Source organism: Pararge aegeria, chromosome 10, assembly GCF_905163445.1.
Source record: "Pararge aegeria chromosome 10, ilParAegt1.1, whole genome shotgun sequence".
NCBI lineage: Eukaryota > Metazoa > Arthropoda > Insecta > Lepidoptera > Nymphalidae > Pararge > Pararge aegeria.
The window spans coordinates 9,890,055-9,913,579 of record NC_053189.1 but is presented as its reverse complement, the minus strand read 5'-3'; the positions used below and the strand labels follow the sequence as shown (position 1 = coordinate 9,913,579).

Below are 23,525 nucleotides of genomic sequence, written 5' to 3'. Positions count from 1 at the left end.
GATTTAATTCATTTTTGTTTTGCTTTGTCTTCTAATAATTGATTAAGTTAATTTTTTTATTGTAATTTAGCTTTAAATATTTATACTTTTAAAGGTTTATATTAACTGACTAGTAATTAATTGTAAATAATTTATAAGAATGACTTTTTTACATTTTAATGCATGCTGTGACAACCTGTAAATAGTTGAACATTTACTATGTGACTTCCAAAAAAAAAAAGTTTTAATGTATCTACTGTTGGTTGTCCTTTATAAATAAATAAATAAATAAATAAGTTCTTTAACCTCATTCAGCTGCACTCAGCACCTTAATAAAAGTCGTGCGCTGATAAAGCTAAGCAGAGTACCACTGGTATCATCATCACCCGTTACCGGCCCACTACAGAGCCCGGTTCTCCTCTCAGAATGAGAAGGGTTTAGGCCAAGTTAGGATAGACTTCGCACGCCTTTGGGAACGTTATGAAACCTCTCAGGCATGCAGGTTTTTTTACTATGTTTACCTTCACCGTTGAAGCAAGTGGTATTATAATTGCTTAAATTAAATATACTCTGAAAAGTTGGAGATGCATGCCGGGTATCGAACTCGGCCCCTCCGAAAGCGAAGCTCAAGCCTCACCTACTAGGCTATCACCGCTTTTAAAGTAGAAGCTAGTTTGATTATAGCGTTAAAATACGAGCTTTTATGTTATCGAAGTTCAGAACTATGTTTCTCAAATCCATCCAATTAAACCCAGAGATCTCACTTCGCTCGGTCAATTATTGTCTATCTATCTATTAACTCTTTGATCTTCGCTATATTAGTGTTTGAAATATCTATACCTGCGAAAGTTTGTGTTCTTGTTTTGTCTGTCTTTCACGTAGCAAAAAAGTATAAGATTGATGTTAAATATTGTTTATGTTGACAACCTCCCCTGGCACAGCGGTGAGCGCTGTGGTTTAATTTGGAGGTCCCGAGTTCCATTCCTGGCAGGGACAATTCCGGAAATTATAATTTTAGATTTTTCCCTGGTCTGGTCTAATTGTAGGCTTCGGCCATGGCTATTTATGATTTATCTCCCGATACGATTTTGCGTACAAACCGATACCAGTCATACTCACTAACAGGTTAGCCCGCTACCATCTTCGACTGCATCATAACTTTCCCTCTCCTGGTATTAAATGACGATGCAGTCTAAGATAGTAGCGGGTTAACCTGTTAGGGGTAAGGGAGTTTCATTACACCCATAACCCCAATTTCCGTAACCTATATCGGCACCGTTTTCTATGGTATTTATAACATTAAGAAGAGAAGTAGGTCAAGTAGGGATAAAGTACATAAAGACCTCATTGTAAATAAAAGTTGATAGACTGAAAGAATAGGCTTTTAGCCTAATCAAACAGGTGAAGTAAGAATACACACTGTTATACTTTTTGTAGCATTTTTATAGCCGCCGGCGTTCAGAAATTTCTTGTTAGAGGCGTTAACGTTTCTTAAAGGTTCCTCGAAGGTCATTTGAAGGGTGTAGCAACCCCCAAAAATATGGCAACGTAAGTAGGAAGCCATTTGTATATTCATTGTTTATTTAGGGTATCATTTATGTTATATATATGTAATATTATTACTCTGATCGTATGTATAATTTTTAAGGTTAAGTTCCAAAGATTAAATACCAGCTTTTCCCGCGGCTTAGTACGCAGTTTTTTGGTATTTTATGAATTTTGCTGGAATCGTACATTTTCACGGGATAAAAGCAGCCTTTGTGTCAAACCAGGGTATTATCTATCTCCATTCCAAAATTCAGTCAAATTGGTTCAGTAGCTTTTCTGTGAAAGTAACAAAAATCCATCAATCCATCCATACAAACTTATGCATTTATAATAATAGTAGGATGAATTTAAAATTTAATAGTAGGGGAAATTGTCCCTCTGCATCACTTAGCGGGCGATGGAGAGAGCTTTCCTAAGAGCATCTCTACGCGATCAAATCAGAAATCCGAAGGGAACAAGAGTTACAGACATACGAGTATTTCATCGAGTTGCAAAGTTGAATTGGCAATGGTTAGGGCACGTAGCTCAGAGAACCGATGGATATTAGTTTTAGAACTCTACAGAAGAATTATGTGCAGTAGTGGACGTCAATTGGATAATGAAGATGTTAATGCGTACGGGACATTAATATAATAATAATTAATAGCACAGATTCAGGATAGATGGTAGGCACTAGCTAGCAACGGTCAACGCCTCCCACCAGGCCAAAAGATAATAATATATCTTATTGTATGCAAATTGCAACCGCTGAAATTCGAACCCGGGACCCTCAATTATAAAACTACAGCGCTTACCACTGCTCCAACAACAGCGGGAGTGGGCGGGCGTCAATTTTAAAGAACTGGCAAACTCTAGGACAAAGGATTTTGTTTGAGAAATACAAATGCACATGGAATAAATTGTAGTCAAAAGCGTAGGTTTTATAATCGGTTAATACAACTTTAATAAAGTAGTTAGTCTGTAACCGTCGTCGGCACTATGGTAATTCCCAGTTTAGAAATCTAATGGCGCATCATTGGAGTAAATTGGTTCAGTGATTACCAGTTTAATGTCTTAGTCAATTTACCTAAACGCATTTGTTTGTTCGTTTTACCGAGGGTAAAATAAATGCAGTTTGTTTTTCGAATCCTATGTTTTACAGCGGTTATACACGACATCGTGTTTATAGCCTAGTTAGGGCTTCGGCCTTCCGAAACGGAGGTATGCACCACTAACTTTTCGGAGCGATGTGCATTTTTTCTTCTAGTAATTATAATATCACTTGCTTTTAACCGTGTACCTGCTAGTCTGAAATTTCTTCGTAACGTTCTTACAAGCGTGTGAAGTCTATCAATGCGTACTTGGCAAGCGTGGTATATTACTACAGGCTAAACCCGTTGACGATTTTTATTCTGAAAAAAAACCCTTGCCGTGTAGTGGGCTGGTAATGGGCAAATTATGACAATGATGATACATTACATCGTTTGAAGCTGTTGAATGTGAATATACAATATAAAAATAAATAAATAATAAATAAATATACTACGACAATACACACATCGCCATCTAGTCCCAAAGTAAGCGTAGCTTGTGTTATGGGTACTAAGATAACTAACGAATATTTTTTTATGAATAATATACATAAATACTTATAATATATTGATAAACACCCAGACACTGAAAAACATTCATGTTCATCACACAAATCAACCCAACTGCGCCAATCGGCTGTCAATTTTTAATGTATTTTATTTCACGCCTCATAAGCGAAGCGTTGAGGTTGTGCTCTACTCTCGACATTTCAAAAAAAGCAGTTTTCTCGAAACAGAAATTGATTTTTTGTTATTTATATTGCACTTACAGGTTAATTTGAGTACACTAATATCAAGTCAACTAATTTGTCAGGCACATAAAATACATTTCAATAACAATTTTTTTGTTTAACATAGTAAATAATAACATTAAACATAATCTTTTCTGGACGTCCGTGTATGGACGGGTGTATGTGGCAAAAAAATTGGTCGAAAAAATGATCGTATCGGAATAATTTTTTTTTAATTATCTAAAGTAACACACGACATTATTTCTTAGTTAATATGAGCGTTCAATTCACTGTCGTTAAATTTCCATGTTATTATTCTAGCTAATATTAATTGTAACTTTCAATGTGCAATCATTATGACATTCCCGTGTCTTGTTTACAAAAAATGAATAATAATTAATATGAAAAAAAAAAATTGTAATGAGCATTGAAAGTTTCAGTTAAAAAAAAATCAATTTTATTGTGAAAAAAATGAGAATATACGTGCACTTTCGGATTTTCCAATTTTTTTTTATATTGTTCTGGTTTGAAATATTTAAATTAAATCTGTGGGTCAATTGATACTGTAGAGGCAATAGGTGAGGCCGTTTTATCTCAATGAATGAATGCTTGCTGCAGTATTAGTTTAAAATGACAGTTATAACGCTAAAATATACAGTATTAACGCTAACCTTGTATAGGACAATTAAAATTAAAATTTTACGATTGTATTACTGCAAGTGATTGTAGCACTAAAACATTTAAAAAAAATAAGAGCTTGAACAGCATTGGAATAATAGTTTTTTAACGATGCCATTAAGATCCTATTCACTTTGGTTTTGGAGGAACTCATGGAAGACTGTCGGGTGGAGGAATCCGCAAGTATATTCCAGTTCTTATCTTTGAAAGCAAAGCGTTACAACCTTTTGGTAGGAGAAAGATAAAGATGGAACTAATTTGAGCCACTTTTGAGGACACTCCCAGAAAAATATTTTGTAGAATACTGATAAAGAAATGATCCATTGCAAAAGTCAGTAATAAACAAATATTTCTACGTGCCTTTGGAATGGTATCCAGGATTAAATTAATAAATAAATATATTACGACAATACACATATCGCAATCTAGCCCCAAAGTAAGCGTAGCTTGTGTTATGGGTACTAGGACGACTGATAAATATTTTTTTTGATTAATATACAGATTACTTACTTAGTACGTTTTTATGTTGTTTTTCTATATGTCAAAGCGGAGGAAACCACTTCAAATACCATATTTGCGGCTTCGTTTTTATCCGTCTGATTATTGGCAAGATATGATGAACATTTATTTTGCCTTGTGGGTCAGATGAAGTTCGTAAAAATAATTACATGTAAATTTCCTCTGTAAAATGTTTATGGTAAAAGCCTTCGGGTAAGAAAAATTGTTTCCAACATAAAATATCAACCATGAAAATAATTTGAACTCCTGTATTTTAAACGGCTTGTTGAGCTCTAATACTTCTAAACAAAATAGATAGGATATTTTTACACATATATGTAGGTACACATACACACACACACACACACACACAGAACCCTCACACCACCTCAAGTAGACACACATGTTGTAATTATCTTTGGTTAACCTTATAACTTTAAATTATCCTAAATTTTGATTTATATAACTTTGATCTACTTATTTATTTCAATTTGTATACTATGTTATAGAAGAGCGGGGCCGCCTGCCACAAGTAGTAATACTAGTTACTTACTAGGATGACCCCAATTTCAATGTATTATTTTGCTGTACGAAACGAAATAAATATTTTAATTTTTTTTTTTTCATTTAATATTTATATAGCTATATACCTATACTTTTTATTTATTACGTTGGTATAGTATGTATGATCATGTAAATAAAGTCTATTCTCCTCTTCTTTTTTTTCCTGATTCAAAGGTTGCCTGGCAGAGATCGCTATTTAGCGATAAGGCCGCCTCTTGTATTCTACTTCTTTCTTTAAATTTCTGTATTTATTATATTTTGTATATTTAAATGTCGCGGAATACAAATACGGCAAAATCAAATTATTATTTATAATAAATTTATTATTTATCGGTTTAACAATAATAAATAATAAATTTATTTATGTATTACCACACCCAGGTTGCGTTTAAGAGATTGCTTTTAGTGATAAGGCTGCCATTGCACCCTAGCACTAAGTCCTATTTCTGTTTGTTTCTTTGTGTTTTGTTGCAATAAAGTTTTTCTATTCTATTTCTATTCTTTTTTCACAGAGTCACTCTCGGCAACTGTATGGGGCTGGGCAAGAGGCCGTACAGCCCCCCCTGGTGGGGGCAGCTGGCCTGGTTCGTGGTATTCGCGGTGATGCTGCTGCTCGCAGTGCTGGGCAACACCTTGGTCATTTGGATTGTTTTGGGTACGTTCTTTTTTTATTCCTCTACAAGTTAGCCCTTGACTACACCGAGTGGTTAGTGATGATGCAGCCTAAGATGGTAGGGGGCTAACCTGTTAGAAAGTATGGTAGTCATACCCCTAATCAGTTCCTACGCGACATCGAACCACTAGATCGTTTAGCGGCAGGCTTAGTCGACAGGGTGGTATGTAGCCACGGCCAAAGCTTCCCACCAGACCAGACAAGAGGTAATCCAGAAATTGTAAATTCCCAAATTGCCCTGATTATAAAATAAATAATAATAATAGCTCATAACTTACGTCACCACTGTAAAATTTCTGCTGTGAAGTGAATTCGTCTAAACCGTACTGAACCCGATTCCAGAATCTAACCAGTGCGGCATATAGGATTTATATTTGGGGACACTGACCGAAACAGTGTCTTAACTGGCCAAAAGATAACAATTAAAAAACCTCAACTGTTAACTCACCATTTCAGTTTTTGATATTGTAGTTTTGTATCTTCTTCTTTTTTTATATTAATAAATAAATATACTAGGTGATGAATATCTTTATGAATATAATACACATAAATACTTATAAAATACAGATAAACGCCCACACACAAAAAACATAAAAACATTCATGTTCATCACACAAACATTTTCCAGTTGTAGGAATCAAACCCACGGCGTTGGAGTCGGAAAGCCCACTGCGCCCGTCGGCACATCATTTGCTGACACTCTATTTGCATTTTCATTTATTATTTACGACATGATTAAAATATAAGCCACTTGTCTGTGGTGATATCTTACATAAAATGACGTAACCTGAATATAAATTTTTGGTTTTATTTCATCACTTTTAATTAGCATAATTCATATTTGCCCACGCTAAATAAAAGCTTTTCAGGAGTCTTATGAGTATCTGAGCTTAGCTGCGGACGTTCAGACACAAGGAAGTACGGCAAAACTTTAAGGGATTCCTTGTTGACGATGGAACCCTAAAAAGTAGCTTGATCATTGAGTCTCCAGACATGCTCATAAATTTATTCCATGAATTAAAAGGGTTACAAAATAATACCACATTTAAGTTTACTTTTACACCCATAATAATGAAGTGGTGCTAAATGTATTTAAATATTTTGTACCCAATTTATTAAATTTAGGCTTTGCTCTCATTTATCCTAAAAGCCGGAGACAAAGGAGCTTTGTAACGCCTAATAAACATTGGTCTAGATACACCAAATGAAAGGAAAATATCACTAAATATTTGAAATTACAAATACCCACCCTGGGTTTAGAAGGGTCGCGTAAAAAGAGCATTGTTAATTGACTTACGCAGGCTCGAATACATCAGTCCAATAAACAAATAGAGACCTCGCTGGACGCATAGCGTTTGTGAAACAACATATTTTGTTTCAAAAGAAATAAATGTGGCATACTTAAAAATATAAAATACAAGCTGTTGCCCGCATTTTGTCTCTGTCCTTTCAATTTACTCTCAAACCAAAATCAAGTTGATTGGATGCTTAGTTAGGGCGTAAAAAAAAGACAAATAAACAAACACATTTTCGCATTTATAATATTAGCAAGGATTGTTATCAGTTATTATTTTAATTTAAAGATAAAATAAATTTAACGCTTTCTGTATCGCTGCATTAGATGGACATCAAAAAAATATTTTTACTTTAGATAAAGATTTATTTAACATAACTTATATTTAGTGATATTTTCTTTATCCGTACGTATAAGACGGTTACATACCATAGTGCGAGCGAGGGGAACCGAAAAATATTTTACAATAAATCGCGGTAAGTATACAATTATTAACGAAATAATCGGCACTATATTTCTAATGGCATTTCAAATAACACAAAAGTTGCATAATAGCTTTTGAGCCAATACGATCAAGCTAGAATGCAAGAACTCTGTAGGTTTATTGCAATTTGCGACAGCGCAGTAGCGGGCGCGACCTATCTGCGCTGCCTTATAAAACCTTAAAAAAGGGGTAGGGACTAAACTCTTTCAAAGTTAGCGCGCTCACTTCTCTCACCGACAATAAAATAAAAAAAACTTTGATACCAATCAGTATTCACTCTGTACTAAATCTAGATTTTTCGGATAACTCTAAATTTAATTATCTACGAAAGCTGATGGATGCAGTAATCAGGTAGGATGCCGTCTATAAAGTCAATCAGATGTTGCAATCTGAGTTCTCGAACATGGAAAATATCGGACAGGTAAAATGTAAATCATTAATAATTAATACAATAGTAATTTTGCCCTTATTATATTTATAGTGGCGTGAAATTCATATGTGTCTATAACCCTATTTATCCTCAAGTTTACACATACACATAAATGTTTTATATTCATACAGCAAATCGAATTTTAGTTCTTCTTGGTTACTCTTTGTAACAGATGTGATCTTTGAAATTGCGTGAGGTAGACCTACGTCACTTTATCGAGATACAAATTAAGTCATTATTATCTGAACCGATAGACATCCACTGCTGAACATAGTTAATAAAATAAATAAATAAATATACTACGACAATTCACACATCGCTATCTAGCCCCAAAGTAAGCGTAGCTTGTTTTATGGTTACTTAGATGAATATTTTTATGAATCATATACATAAATACTTATAATATACATAGAAACACCCAACACTGAAATACATTCATGTTCATCACACGAGCATTTTCCAGTTGTGTCATAGTAGATCTTTTGTAGAGGTTTCCACGTTACATATTCACCGTGTGCTGTGTATTAATTCTACCTAGCGTATAATAGTGCTGTGTTTTCTGTGCAGGGTTACTCAATCGGCTATCATAGCTCCAAACTACATATGTGCCCCGACCATTACCACTTTAACTCTGGTCTTCGAGATCTGTTTATTTCTGAACAGAGTAGAATTAGGAACTAGTGTAGTTTATTTTACTAAACTCAATTGCCGAGCGTTTCTTTCGTAAAATCTCAACAATAACTTTACCGAGATTTTCATTTCTTCTCGTCTCTAAATCCCAGATGGTTTAATAAAATTAGGAGAGATCCAAAGGGACAGCCGAAGAATCACAGTTTAGAGTATTTATTTTTAATTAAAGGTGTACACAATGTTCATCGGGTGATCTAGTAGTATTTAGTAAAAACAATTTCGTGCCAAATTCTGCATTGAGGTGTAACATACTTTAACTAAGAGTTATCCTTGTCTTAAAACTCTCTACTTGCTTCGAGTTTCAGCATAAATCACTACTTCGTCTGGATCGAGCATTAGCGTGCAAAATGGACTAGACTGACCAGATTGTTGCCATTAAATACAGTTCTGTATTCATACCTACTGCGACATATTTTCCCAACCGTAGTAGAACCAGATTGTGTGGAAAGCTTATGTGTCTTATTTAAAAAGTACTTTATGTCAATATTCAAGAATTTATTGTATTCTCAACCTTGAGAATTGTATTTGGTTTCTGGTGGAAATATCAAATTCAAATTTAAATTCATTTATTTCAAGTAGGCCTACTTTATAAGCACTTTTGAAACGTCAAGTATGTATGTTTGTGTGACTCTACCACCGGTTCGGAAAGCAGATTCTACCGAGAAGAGCCGGCAAGAAATGATAACAGACGTTATAATAATATTACGACATGGTCTGTGTTTTTGATGTATTGGCTGCTGACAGAGGAAACAAAACGTTTTAGTTGATTTCAATGAAGTTGGATGTACAATTAGTACATGCCTTGAATAAGCATACAAACTGTTTTAAGTAGTATAGCTATGAAATTGAAGAAATATCAAAATGAATAATTGATTCAAGTGATTTTATCCCAAGAAAATTTCTAAAAGCTTATTAATTACAGAGTAATTAGAGAACGTAATGGTCTCGAGTGTAATTGGAGTCCTTGATATTTTTTTTTTATGTTTTGCGAGCGGAAATACAGCTAGCTTTCTTAGCATCATTCTACGCAAAATCTTCTGTTTAAATGGTTAAATTTAATGTTAAGTTCTTTGGCTTTTTAATTACTGGTTAGTGGTTATGCTCATACTTTTTGCTTGTCTTTTACATTGCACATATTACAGGGTTTCTTACATACGCGTATGTTCTTACTTTAATGTTTACTTGGGGAAATGTGCCTTCGTAGGTTTGTCCGTATGCCTATTCGTTCGTCCATCCGTCTTTTCGTCTGTCTGAATAACGGGATGTTGCTAGTCAGTACCAGTGACGTACTCAGTGACGTATACCCATACCCTGGGTAAGCAGAAGAAAATATTGTATAATTTTTTTTTTTAAATCACGCTACAAGTTAGCCCTTGATTGGAATATCTCCTGGTAAGCGATAACGCAGTCTGAGATGGTAAGACTATTTTTATTTTTTACCTGTCAGGGGGTATGGCAGTGACATCAAACCCACACTCCTAATCGGTTTCACTACGAGGCACGTCTTCGTCTGTAGGGAGGTAACCAGCCATGGTCTCTTAAAAATCAAACCTCTTAAAACCACAGCGTTCACCGTAGTCAGGAAGATCTTCCTTCTTGTACGAGTTATACTATATAGATTTTAGGGTAGGAAATGATTTTTGACTTTGTGCAATTATAATTTGTACGCCATGACTGGAAACTATTTTATAATTATTATTATTTATTATTATTTGTCAACAGCACACCGCCGTATGCGGACAGTGACCAACTGTTTCCTCGTTAACCTCGCTGTGGCAGATCTTCTTATGGCAACCCTCAATGGTGCTCCGAACTTCGTGTTTCTTGTGACGGCGCATTGGCCCTTCGGATCCGTGACATGCACCGCTAGTAACTTCACTGCGAACCTCACTGTGTCAGCTGGCGTCTTCACTCTGGTTGCTATTACTGTTGACAGGTTAGTAGATTTAGCCCAATCCTAAACCTAACTACCTTATATAAATGCGAGTGTGTGTTTGTTTGTTTGTCCTTTCTTAACGCTCTAACTAAGCAACTAATCTTGTCCTTTAACTGACTCTATGCCAAAAATTGATTTTGGGTCATATAGTTAGTTAATGGACGGAGAGTAACTTAGGCTGCTTTTTATATTATACATGTATGTATTTGCCTGAGAATGTGTTTGTGAATTATTGTTTTAATATTATATATATTTATTCATTATTCTATCAAGTAGGTTTTCTTATAAATATTTTATAAAAAATGTGAAATACTTATAATCGTAATACTTATGAAGATGCTCATTAGTAAACCTTCGCTCATTTATATGTATAAAAAGAATAAATGGTAAAATAAAATATTTCTTCATTCGAATAGGTCTAAATAACTTTATATACTTCTTTTTTTGATTATAATTAATTTTGTATTTAATTTGTTTAAAATGCAAATCAGAATTTACCAAATGGCAGGATTTTAATCTGCATCGTTCTGACTACCGTTATGCCAATTAAACAACTGTCCTCCTGCCGCCGAAATTTAAGTTCTTCACCTTTGTTAGTTTTCAAGCGACTGTTAACGTCAACTTCTTAGAAACATTACAGTTACAATCGGATCCAAAGTCCTGTTATTAATTAGAAACTTTGAATAAAACAAGACACCTTGCTTATTGTAGTTTTTATTTGTGTTATAGTTTTTTCTAAACATATTTATTATAAAATGCAGGTCTAAATCTCAGTGCCTGTGGGATTAGAAAAAGTTGACATTTTCCCCAAGTGAAGGACTAAAAGCGTTCTGCTGTGTAGTACTGAATTTATTTATTAAAAGTCATTAATCAAAAGTTCAGAACTAGTATTAAATAGTAATTATGCCAGGTACAGAAGTTATAATAAAAAATAATTGTTTATTGTTAATTATAAAAAAATATTGAAAAGAGGAACTAAATTAATTTAGAATTTACTCGCTGTTATTTTAGGACGATCAAGAGGAAGAAGAAACCAACAGAAGATTCAGTTGGATTTGTTACCTGGAAATTGTCGTCGATTACAAGGAAATGAATATGTTTTATCGCTTAAAACATATTCATTTCCTTGTAATCGTTCGTAAGGATAACGTGCAAAAAGTTTTTGTACTAGCAAAAATTAACTATGCCTTTGTATAATAAAATAAATCCGCTAGCATTTCTGTCTTGCTCAGAATAATAAATAAGGTCGCGTTACACGTGTAGATAGAGTTTCTGAATTTCCCATGGAACCTTTTTTAATTAATACAAAACTAAGCTGGGCTAACGTAGAATTTAGCATAATTATTGTAACGTTGGAAGAGAACAACAACTGTGTTTTTTGTGGGTAGAAACTGTCTTTATTACCGGTGGTTTAGAAGACAGTAAGAATTACAAACAGCGAGATTTGACATTCAAAAGGCCTATAAAATAAGAAAGATAGATGGATAAAACAATTTTTTGGCTAATATACTCGTAAGTAGGTACCTACATATTACATGACTATTAAATTGACAAGAATTTCTTTAAATGTTTTTATTTTCAAATAATTATACCTTTTTGTTTGAATAATCAATGTTGTACAAACCGAGATATGACAAACTGGCTAGACCATGGCTAGACCAGCCCTTTACCCTGGATTAAATTTAACCAAAAATATCAAAATTTAGACGAAACTTTTACATAGCTTTAAATTTTAACTTTCAACAATGGTGTAAAAAAGTTGTAAGTAAAGCTTTAAAAAGTAGAAATGTTACAATCCTCTTGTCTTTTCAAAAGTGAGTTACTTAGTTAGAGTTGTAATTCGGGGCTGAAATTTTCAAGCTGAAGTATGTTATTGTATAAACTATAAATAAATAAATATACTACGGCAATACACACATCGCCAAATTGCCCCAAAGTAAGCTCAGCTTGTGTTATGTGTACTAAGACAACTGATGAATATTTTTATGAATAATATATAAATATTTATAAAACACAGATAAACACCCAGACACTGAAAATCATTGATGTTTATCACAGAAACGTTTTCTAGTTGTGGGAATCGAACCCACGGCCTTGAACTCAGATAGCAGGGTCGCTTCCCACTGCGCCAATCGGCCGTCAAACTATGGGAGGTTCATACAGGTTCAGGATCAGCGGGCGATGAAGAGATCTTATGTATAGTGTATTTACAGGCTTTTATTTTGACAAAAAATGAAAAGTTTACATTAACATAATAAGACTTACTTAGGAAATCATGAAATTAGCCCTTCGATTCTTTATGGAGGTTTCTTTGCTATTATTACTATTTTACCATCAAGTATGTTATATATATCTATACCTACGAGTTTCAGATTCAATGTTTTTAATGTAGTTTAAATCATCGCGATTAATTTTAGAAGCCAAGTATAAATTTCCCATTCACTGATAGTTTATTAAAAATAATATCCTTAAGGACAATGATTTTTAAAAGTTCTATACCAAAATTGTAAAAATGGTCACCACTCTGGTATCTTCGAAAACCTTCCCTAACAGACAACTCGATCGACTACTCTTGCTGATATTCCTGACACAAGTAACTGAATTAAAATTATATCACACGGCTTAGTAACGTAGACATTTCAATTTCTGATGGTACATATACATAAATATGTAGATAATATCAACATTCAAAAGTTTTATATAAAGACAACCGAGTTCGTTTGATAGAAAAAAAGGTGAAAACGAATAGTTTTTTGTTAAACAAAAAGTATGATATGAAATTAGTTTATGTCTACACATCTGTGCAATATCTTTTTACTTATTCTTGTCCTAGACCACCAACCCTAAAGTTCCCAGAAGAGGCTTTTTGTTCGTGTAATATATCTTTAAAGGAATAGGAAAAAGTTTTTCCTCAACCTTCTTATTCCATTGTGATGTTGTTGTAAAACCGTAACCTCACTAATACTTACATATGATCACATTGATCAAAGCAGCCTTATTGTCTTTTCTGAATATACTTAGTACAACCTTGTATAATATAAATTGAGTGTTGGACCCTGTACATCAGAATATTTTACATAAAAAACAAACGTAATTTTTTTTTGTGTTTTTTTGTTTTTTTTGATTTTTTGGATGAAAACAAAGTTTTATTACTAACATACCTCGACCAACTCTGACCTGTTTATTTACCTATTTGTGACAAAATACTAGGATGTGTCTTTCTACAAAAAATATAAATCAATTAGCCCGTTAGTATCTTCCTATTATTATTAAGTATTATAATGCATGTTTAATATTTAAGCTAAAAATAATCAAAAACCGTAGGGGCTGAAGGCACTGAAGCTGAAATACAAGGTTTCTTAGTTCAGCTTAAGAAGTTTGTAGTAAAATAATTATTTAAGATTTCATGGATGCCCCATCCTATAAAATAAGAAAACCTTTTTACTATATTGTTTAGACTTAAGATTTTTTGGAAATAAACTATTATTATTATTATTATTTCATCCAAGAATTTCGTAGTGAGCATGTACTAACCCGGAATTAGGAAATTACCGTTGTTTGTTTTCCGTATCTTGAGAGCAAGTTAAGCCATTTGTCCCAAATATTGCAGCTAGCATGCCTTAGTTACAAGAAGACAGTAGTAGATGAACTTTTTGTAACTTCATGCTTATATTCGCCTTGCTTTTTTCTGCCGCTAAGCAGCATTGCTGTGTTCTGGTCCGAAGGGCGCGGTCTGTTTAATAAAAGGTGCAAGCCTCTGCTGGACACAGGCCGGCATTTTGTAGGAAAAACTCTTTGCATGCCCTGCGTCAGTTGTTAGTATTTTCTTTACACATGGCTTTAAAGTTACCATCAGGATCTTGCTTCGTCAATTACTGCTAAGTAAATATCGTTACTGCTGGCCACAAGACATGCTCGGTATATTTCAACACAATTATTTTAATTGCTAGACGCTTTGACATAGGCGAAATTTTAAACTTTTTTTTATATTGCATCTTAATATTTAATTATTTACTTTTTTTAAATATTTAATGTAAGTTTTTTTTTGATTTAGTTTAGTTTTCAATTATTATATTTATGTCATAGTGTAGTGCGTAGTGGTAGGCCATAGATACCAAATAAATAAATAAAATAAATAAATAGACTGCTAATCTGCACTGGAGATCCGTAAAAAGTCTGCTTTCGTATGAAAGAGGCTTCTAGGCTTCGCTTAAAGCAGTATTCAATTTGAAAATTAATATTTACTTGCTGCAATGCCGGTTATGCTAAAATTGAGTAATGAGTACGAAAGCAACCGAGTACATCGCTACTCTGTAGCAGATAGAGACGCATTTCTATAGTTCCGCAAATAGCTTTCTCGATCATACTTGTATAATATTCTCATATTAGGTGAACGAACATTCAGAATTGTACAAACAAGGCATGAGATAAAAGATGTCGTATGCATTAAGAAACCTTATGTTCGTAAAATTTCAATCTTCCATTAATTAGTAGCTGGAAATGTCACAACCAAAACAGCCTTCGTCAACGACTCGCGTCGTTATTTCAGTGTAATAACATCTTAAAAACACATCAATGGAAATTAAAGCTCCGTTTAGTACTGTCAGTTACATGTTTTCCCGCTGAATGGCTCTTTCAATTTAATGAGAATAGGAATAGGAATTATCTATCTTACTTCTATCATTTATTCTATTCTATGATAGACTGGCAGAAAACCAACGGCTAAACGTAGAAATAGAAATTTTGTATTATTAAAAAAAGATCATTATTAATAATAAGATATTGTTAATGTTCATTGAGCACCTTAGAGCTGGCCTAAAAATATATAACTAGCTATAAGTTTCTCTAGCTATGAGTTAAGCGTAGGTAAGTACCTACTTCTAAAAAGTCTAAAATAGTCCTCAGAACCTCATCTACCTTAAGTATTTTTTTTACAGATACAGTACATATTAGAGAATCAATGCAACTTCTTTCAACATACTTAAACAAACGATTGCGGTCTGGCCGATTAATAATAATGTCCTTGCTCTTAGAGCTTTAATCACCCATTTTTAGAAACCTCAAATCACGTAAATATTGCGGAAAATTGCGATTCTTAATTCGTCTTTATTTTGTGTAAATAATATGTTACGCGTCACCTTCGTTTGTTGTGATCCCACTTTAATGATTCCTTCTTTAATGAAGGTTTACCTCAGGGTTATGAAAAAGTTCAACATTTAAGGATGGCAAAACGGCGGATGAAACATTTTGCTTTTGTAAAGCTTTTGCTTTATAAAACACAGTTTTATCGATATCGCTATTTTATTTATTTACATAGATAAACAGACAGCATTATTTACAAAAGAAGGATTTTTTTTTCTAAATCCTTTTACGTGCCATTTCTCCACAGAGAAAAAAACGTGTTATCTTTACTTTAGTTGTGACTAAATGGATATCCGCTGTACCGATTAAAGTAAAATTCGAACGACAGAAATAATTACCTCTAACCCATAGTAAAGCACTATTTATTTTTGGATTACTGATTATGTTTGTTATGTTATATTTAAGTAAGTAAAAATGGCAAAAAAGTGGCAATGGATAAGTACAATGAGTACCACAGGCCACGTAACATTTTATTTTGCTACGTTCTGAAATCGAATGGTTATGTCACGCTTTTAAGTTTTATCTCTTAAGAGAGCGTTGTTTTGCGCTTAGACGTGGCCCCTTAATGAAATAATGTTGATGAAGATGATGATCCTTAAATTCTATTGTTCAGGTATGTGGCGATTGTGAAGCCTCTGCAACATCGGTTAAGCCGCAGAGTGGCTCGTGCTGCTTTATTTACAGTGTGGTTTGCAAGTGTATTACTTGCGTTGCCGAGCTTACTCTACTCCGATACATACACAAAGAAGTAAGTATACATTTCTTGAGAATAAGTAATGTGCATGGGAAAACGTCGAAAATTATCATATAGTGCATTCCAAAACAAATTGACGAAAGTAATTTTAAACTTTATAATAAGCCAATGAATGATGGAAATTCATTTCCGTGCGTTTGGAAATACTAATTTAGTCGTTAAACAATAGTTATTCTAAAGTACTTATAAAAATAAGTGCAGGTAAAACTTTGCAAACGAAAAAAGTGCTTATACCTCGTACATTGGAGGACCGATTAATAAATAGTAAAAATATACATTTACCTTGTGCACGTATTTTGAATGCATCGTGCATTTTTCATTCGTCTACCTTTTTATATGTATTTTTCTTATTTAGGCCATGTATTTTATTCTTTTAAGAACGTACAAGGTAGGTACACGTCGCGAAGGTATTTTTCCTAGGTATGCAAATTAGTAATTTCATATTACGAGTACACTGACGGGTTTAATAAAAAAAAATCAATGCACCCTCAATGGGTACAGGATACTATTACTACATGTTTTGTGAAAACCTTTGCTCCTCACTACACACAATTACAAATTTACCCAAAATTTGGAATTCATTAAGCTGTAGGTATTATGTTTCATGCTAACGGTTGGAAACAAATAAATCATTCCGACGGATGTTCAAACTCTTGATTTGTATAAAATATGCGATAACATTGGCATTCAATTAATGATATGTTGGTTATTTGATAGTTAATTGTTTGGAACGAATTTTGTTTGGGAGTCCTATTACTGTTTAACTCGTCAAACAAATGCGAATATTTAGTAAAAACGATGCAATGCGAACCATTAATGTTCAATAAAACAAAGTCGGTAAAATATAGATAATAATTATAAGAAGTTTTTTCGAGACTTCTTCAGACTCTTTCACTAACTGTGAATTTACAGCGTATTTGAAAGTATTTTAATAAACCTCGTTACGCGATATTTATATTGAAAAGATAACAAAGCTAGAAATCACAAAGCAGCTAGGAAGCTACGTTAGCTGTTCTAAGAAACTTTATTATGAAGCCAAACGTATTAATGAGCAAAATTCTCATGGTGCAAACATGAATAGTTCATATTTAATTTAGTTTATTTTGAATTATGTCTTCGGGTTCTAATAATAAACGTGGCATAACGTTGGCTGGCATTTGAAACGAGATGGTAGATGAAGTATGAAAAAGACTGCATAATGCAGGGTGCAAGTATCAGAAAAATCTTTTCTTCATTTCATCACGCAGCAGCGGTTGCATGCGGGAAAACTTTATACAGCTATGTTTTCGTTTGATTTTATTATTTAACTTCACGAGAAGTGCAAATACAGCTATCGATTTTTTTTAAACATTTTGGGCCCAAAATCTTGGGCCTCGTTTATCTTCTTCTCCTCTTGGGCTTGTCTTCATACTTCGTAGGCCGGAACCAAAGAATGAAGAAAATACAGACACCGTGTACTGGACTAATATTGAAGTATAAAAAACCACTCAACTTTAGTATTTTTTATCGAGAAGTCGGTTAGTCACTTCATTCCATTTAGCAGTTGACAGTTATTATTGTACCTCTAATGTTCTAAACGTTAACCATAAAATGGAGAAAATGGGATAAGTTTGTGAGCTAGCAACATTCCGCAGGTGTAAAGTGAGATGTGTGTGGGGCATGCAATAATGGCTGAATGAGGGTTCTGTATGTTCTTATGTCTGTGGCCGGAACCTTCCGTTGGACGTAGTGCCACTGGTACGGCTCCCCGCTGGGTCACTCCAGCCAGCTGAGCTCACTCCTGAAGCTTAGCAGGCAACCTAGGTCGCCAAGTGCTTCTAGGAGTGATGGCGCGGAGCCAAGGTATGCTGAGCTTGGTTCTGCTACTCTGTTTTTGTGTGTCGGTGTTTCATCCGCCTCCATTCATGCTCTGCACAGAAGACTGTCGTTTATATCTCAAATGGAAAGGTGTTTGTTTAGTGGGCAACTCCCTGTTATTATTATTAAAATTTAGTTTATTCGTATGAGTTATAAAGAATCCCGATAAAAAACTCATTATATAAAAAAAGCTTTTAAGTTTGCAGCTTTTTTGTTATATAATACAATAATCTATTCGTGTCTATAGTTAATGAGAATTTTAAATCACGTCTATCAGTCTGTCATGTGGTATTAATATTAAAATGCCATTAAGAAATGTACCTACATTATGCGCTACGGTGCTACGACGTAGCTGGACATGTTACGTCACGTTACTACTGTAAACACGTCTAAAGTTCTTGTGCCGTCATAAATATAATATTATTATGGTTTAAATAATAGGAGCTGAAAGTTTCATCAAATCATTTCTTGACCCAGGAAAAGGTTTCTGCCAGCTAAATGTGGAAGTTATAAGAAAATGTATGAGAGCTAAGAAGCTTTACAATTTAACGAATAATGGTCGATCAACTTATAAAATATTAGAGAACAGAATAAGAACAGAAAGACTTAATGTGGCAACTATACTCTGTCTGCTAGCTTTATTTGCCTACTAATAAGAAATTCTATAAAATAAACACTTAGAAAAGCTAAGTAACTTTTAATCAAGCTGATTGTTTTAAAGCTATATTTAGCATTGTAGACACGTATCATAACTTTACTATGAACAAACCTAACTTCCAGTCTATTCACTGGCGAACCTTTCAAAGTTTGTTTGTAGGATTAAAACTTCTTCCGCTCAATTGAGTTTCGACAGGAAGCTTTCTTTACAGGAACATTTTGTATATTACCTGTAAAAGGATCATTTGCAGTTTATAATGTTATCAAGTTTTCCTAACTAAAAGGTCTCGATTATAACGATTTCCTTGCAAATATTAGTGAGTACTTTAAAATGCCTCTTTAGTCTAGATGCTGACATGTTTGACTGCAGACAAAGCTCGAGGAACGGATCCAGGATAATAAGTTGTTAGTTGTCAAAAAATTCGAGCCCGAAGTTATGAAAATGACGTTGTCCACCCCCATACTTTGGAGAGCAAGTTAAGCCGTCGGTCCCGGATATATCACATAATTATATCAATCATAGTTAAAACTTACCAACGTATCCTGTTGTAGTGCGTTAGGCATGTTTTCTGAATCAGGAGTGCCTTATTTTAATGCCAGTGTTGCTACTTTGTTGTGTTCTTACTTTCGGAGAAAATCAGAGTAACTCAAACCAGCATACTCCAAGCGGTGTGGGACGGAATGCCTAGCATTCTCGTATTAAGGATTACTTAAACGCTTGGGTGCCAATTGCTCGAACTTCAAAGCTAAATATTAATTGACTGTGACATGGTGATAACAAAACAAAAATTACCCAGCTTGTTGTGTTCTTCTTAAACTAGGACGCGTTTGGAACCCTCATAGCTTTAGGTTTAAGCTGTCGAACAAAGTTATCGACATTACACAATTATGTAAACATATATGTATGAACGCTTCCTAAGTGCCTGTGATAGGCCTACATTAATAAAGAATATTTGAATTTGAATTTATTAGCTATGTGTTCACCAGAATGATAATAGATAACAAAATAATTGCTATGACGTCAGGGTAAAGTTTTATAACCTTCCCAGTTAGAAGGTAAGTTTTAAGGTAACCTAAAATTATTTTCAATTAGAATTATAAATTTTTTATGTTTCTTTGCCTTTAAAAACACTATATCATTATTACAACAGTTCGATTATTAGAATATTTATAAATTCTGGAAGCCACATTAAAATCACAAAGGCTCTCTGATTACCTGCCGTTACATTTAGTTATTTAGTAGGTCAAAGAAAAAGAGACTACCAAAAAATCCCTTTAATTAACAAATTATAAGTCTTTGCCTTCATTACGAACTCAGAACTACAATTGTGTAATTTGAATTATTTTATTCATAGTCTAAGGCTTTGCAGATAAAAATCCTAGGTAATATATTTAAAACACGTCCCGATCTAATTAATCTAAAACCCCGCCAGAGCCTTTTCGTTTAAAACACTTTGAAGATTCCGGTGCGAGATATTTTTGCCGTGAATTTTTTAAGGGTGATGGAAAGACAGCGGAGGGTGGAGGCCTTTTGGATTGTGATAGCTATCTAACAGCGTAATTAGAGAGGTATTTTATAGTTTAACTGGGAAAGACGTTTAATGATTAACTATAATAGATATATTATGATTACACAAATTTGCATTGAACTGTAAATATTAAACCTAATAATAGGTCTACATTCATATAAATATAATTTTTAATTTTGCAATAAAATAAAAGTGTGAAGAGAACAAATAATCTCTATACGTATATGAGATAGTGCCGTTAATAGATTGTGTTGCTTCATTAAAAAAAAAAACCATATTTTTACCGACGCTGAAAGCAGTATTATTATAATATTATTGTCGTTTTCTTAGATGATGATATCTTTCGTTCTAGCTATGAAGTCTGACGACGACGATGTATGACAAATTAACTATCGTGTATATGTTTGTAACTAGTAAGACCGACAACAATATTAAATCTAAAACTAACCTTACTTGATACTTAATATAATTTTTTACTTTGTTGTATCCAATTACGTCTATTACATAGTATAACAGAGGTAAGTTGTTGTATCAGTTTTATAATATGCAATGAATAATGTCTGTTCTAAGGTACATAAACGGGGAACGAGAAATATGTTTCATTAAGTGGCCGGATGGTAGCTACCCAACTTCCAGGACGGATTACTGGTGAGATTAGACATTTTTTACAAGAATTTGATTATGAGAATATGCTATAGCAAAACTTACCTTTAAAATCAGCAGATAATTTAAAAACTCTCATAAAATAGATGTGCTTTTGTTGTTCTAGGTGTTTTTGATTTTCGGATATTTCCTATGGAAATGATGATGTGATTGTTAAGTATTCCTTTAGTTCTTGCTCGTAGAATTAATAATTATTATGGTTTTATTTATTATTCGAAAATAAAAATAAAGCAGATTAAGTGAAAAAATCGATCGCGGCCTAAAAATGAATGCATTTGTATAAATGTATCACAATAAAACTTTTTATGAAGTACAGTTGTTGTATTTGATATATTTTGAAAACAAACGATAAATATGTGCGGTCATGATCCGAAGTAAAATATAGCTTCCGATAATTTTTACAGCGCGGTACAAACGTATTTTTTAAACCAAGTTTTATGTGGGTATAGATAGTCATAAAGGCTTCACGAAACGTATAATTTAGGCACTTCGCTATGACGCCTGACATGATTTTCTGAGATCATCATGCGAAATCCGATACAAGCATATGATAATAAATCAAATGTGTTCTAGATTCGGGTTTCTCCCGAAGGATATGATTCCGACAGCTCGTTTACTTAAAATATATAGTAAAAGTTCGAAAACTGAAACTTAGATTTATATAAACCTAAAAAATCCAAAATTGGGCTTCATAAATGATCAAAACAAGTAGGTTCCAATAAAAAGTTCAACCCCATTATTTAATAACGAAAATCTTATATTTAACCTAAAGGCGTAATTGCTGGCACCATAGTTATGTTTATTAAACTGTGGCTGTCCAATACTACAAATTTATATGACAGCGTACAACCACTAACGTCGTTGACTGTAGTCGAGTTATAAGAAATGATCCAATGAATACACTTTTATTGTACATCAAAGAAAAAAAGGCAAAGGTGTAAAAGGAAAAAACATAGAAAAGAGGTAGGTGGTGCAATCAATAAGATTTGAAAATTATAAAAATATATAAATAAGAAATCTAATAGTAAAACAATCCGAGCCACCGTAACACCAACTTTAATACTGAATCACAAAATTATAGTTCGTGTAGAGTTAGTTTAGTGAGTTCGTGTAATTATGACAATAATTAACATTACTGATAGGTATATATGTATTTTCATCCTTCGTTGACAGTATCGGATAAATTCTTACACTTATAAACACTATTATTAATAAGAAAAATAAACTTTAATTTGATTTAGAATTAATCGAAAATAGGTTAATTTGTGGCATATCATACAAATTCATAGATTTTACTGGAATATACATTGGTGCCAATTCTGTTGTTCACAAATCTCTAACTTATTGATAAGTCTAAATATAGTTCTCTACTTTTCCACGGGATATGTTACAAAACGGATATGAATACTTGGCATTTAAGTTTAGTTTATCTGTGTGTGTGTGTGTGTGTGTGTGTTTTTTTTCTGTGAAGAATAGAATGTTCTATTGTTGCGCAGTTACAATCTGGTATTCTTGTCGGTGACTTACGCGGCGCCGATGGTTGTCATGGTGTGGGCATATGCACGCATGAGTGCAGCACTGCGAGGAAGAACCATAGGAGAGTGTACACACCACCAGATGCAAGTTGTGAGGGCTAAGAGAAAGGTAAGTGGCCGTTATTAATATCGAAATTCACATATTGCTTAAGAGGACTGCTGATTTTGAAACAAATGAATTTTTACTAGAGGTCGCCCATTGGTCGAAATTTTACCATAATTAATTTAAATTATAAGTTTAAACATTATTAAGGTTTTATTGACAAAGACTACTTCTTTATCACAGATATCGTCAAGGCTACACTGTCAATTTACCCGATTTTTCAAACAAATTATAGTACAAAAAATTATTTATATAGAGTAGGTACCTATATATTCGTGTATGTGTCAAATACATAGTGTAATTACGACCCAGTTGCATGGATCGACCTCGATCCTGGGTCAAAATATCGACAAATCCAAAAATAGTATCGTGGTATGTACCCTTTGAACTATATTTAAGAAATGTTGACTAACCAAGAAAATCTTAGTTTAAAATCTTTAATTACATGGTGATAGTAACATATTAAATCAATGCATGCTAGTGTTTTTTACGATTGAGTGTATAATTGAATAAATAATATTAGCATTCTGCACTCCCTCTCTATATAAACTACAAGTGTGGGAAATTTCATACTCCTCCTCCGATTTCATACATTATTGTATGTACATATATTAAATTTATACATTATAGATTACATTCACTCGTTAAATTTTTCTCACATTCGAGGGCTTCTGGAAGAAATCTCTTCAGGGATAAGTCCTTGTGCACGT

The 23,525-nt window shown here is 33.4% G+C and overlaps 1 protein-coding gene across 2 annotated transcripts in view; it reads left to right on the top strand.

Moving 5' to 3' along the window:
- The window catches only part of LOC120626847 (tachykinin-like peptides receptor 86C), a 70,898-nt gene that overhangs the window by 26,433 nt on the left and 20,940 nt on the right, over positions 1-23,525 (top strand). For both annotated transcript variants that reach the window (XM_039894622.1, XM_039894623.1), the window contains exons 3-7: positions 5,581-5,723; positions 10,362-10,575; positions 16,331-16,465; positions 21,085-21,162; positions 22,674-22,821. In XM_039894622.1, the coding sequence (XP_039750556.1) occupies positions 5,581-5,723; positions 10,362-10,575; positions 16,331-16,465; positions 21,085-21,162; positions 22,674-22,821 (718 nt within the window). The remainder of the gene's footprint in view (positions 1-5,580; positions 5,724-10,361; positions 10,576-16,330; positions 16,466-21,084; positions 21,163-22,673; positions 22,822-23,525) is intronic.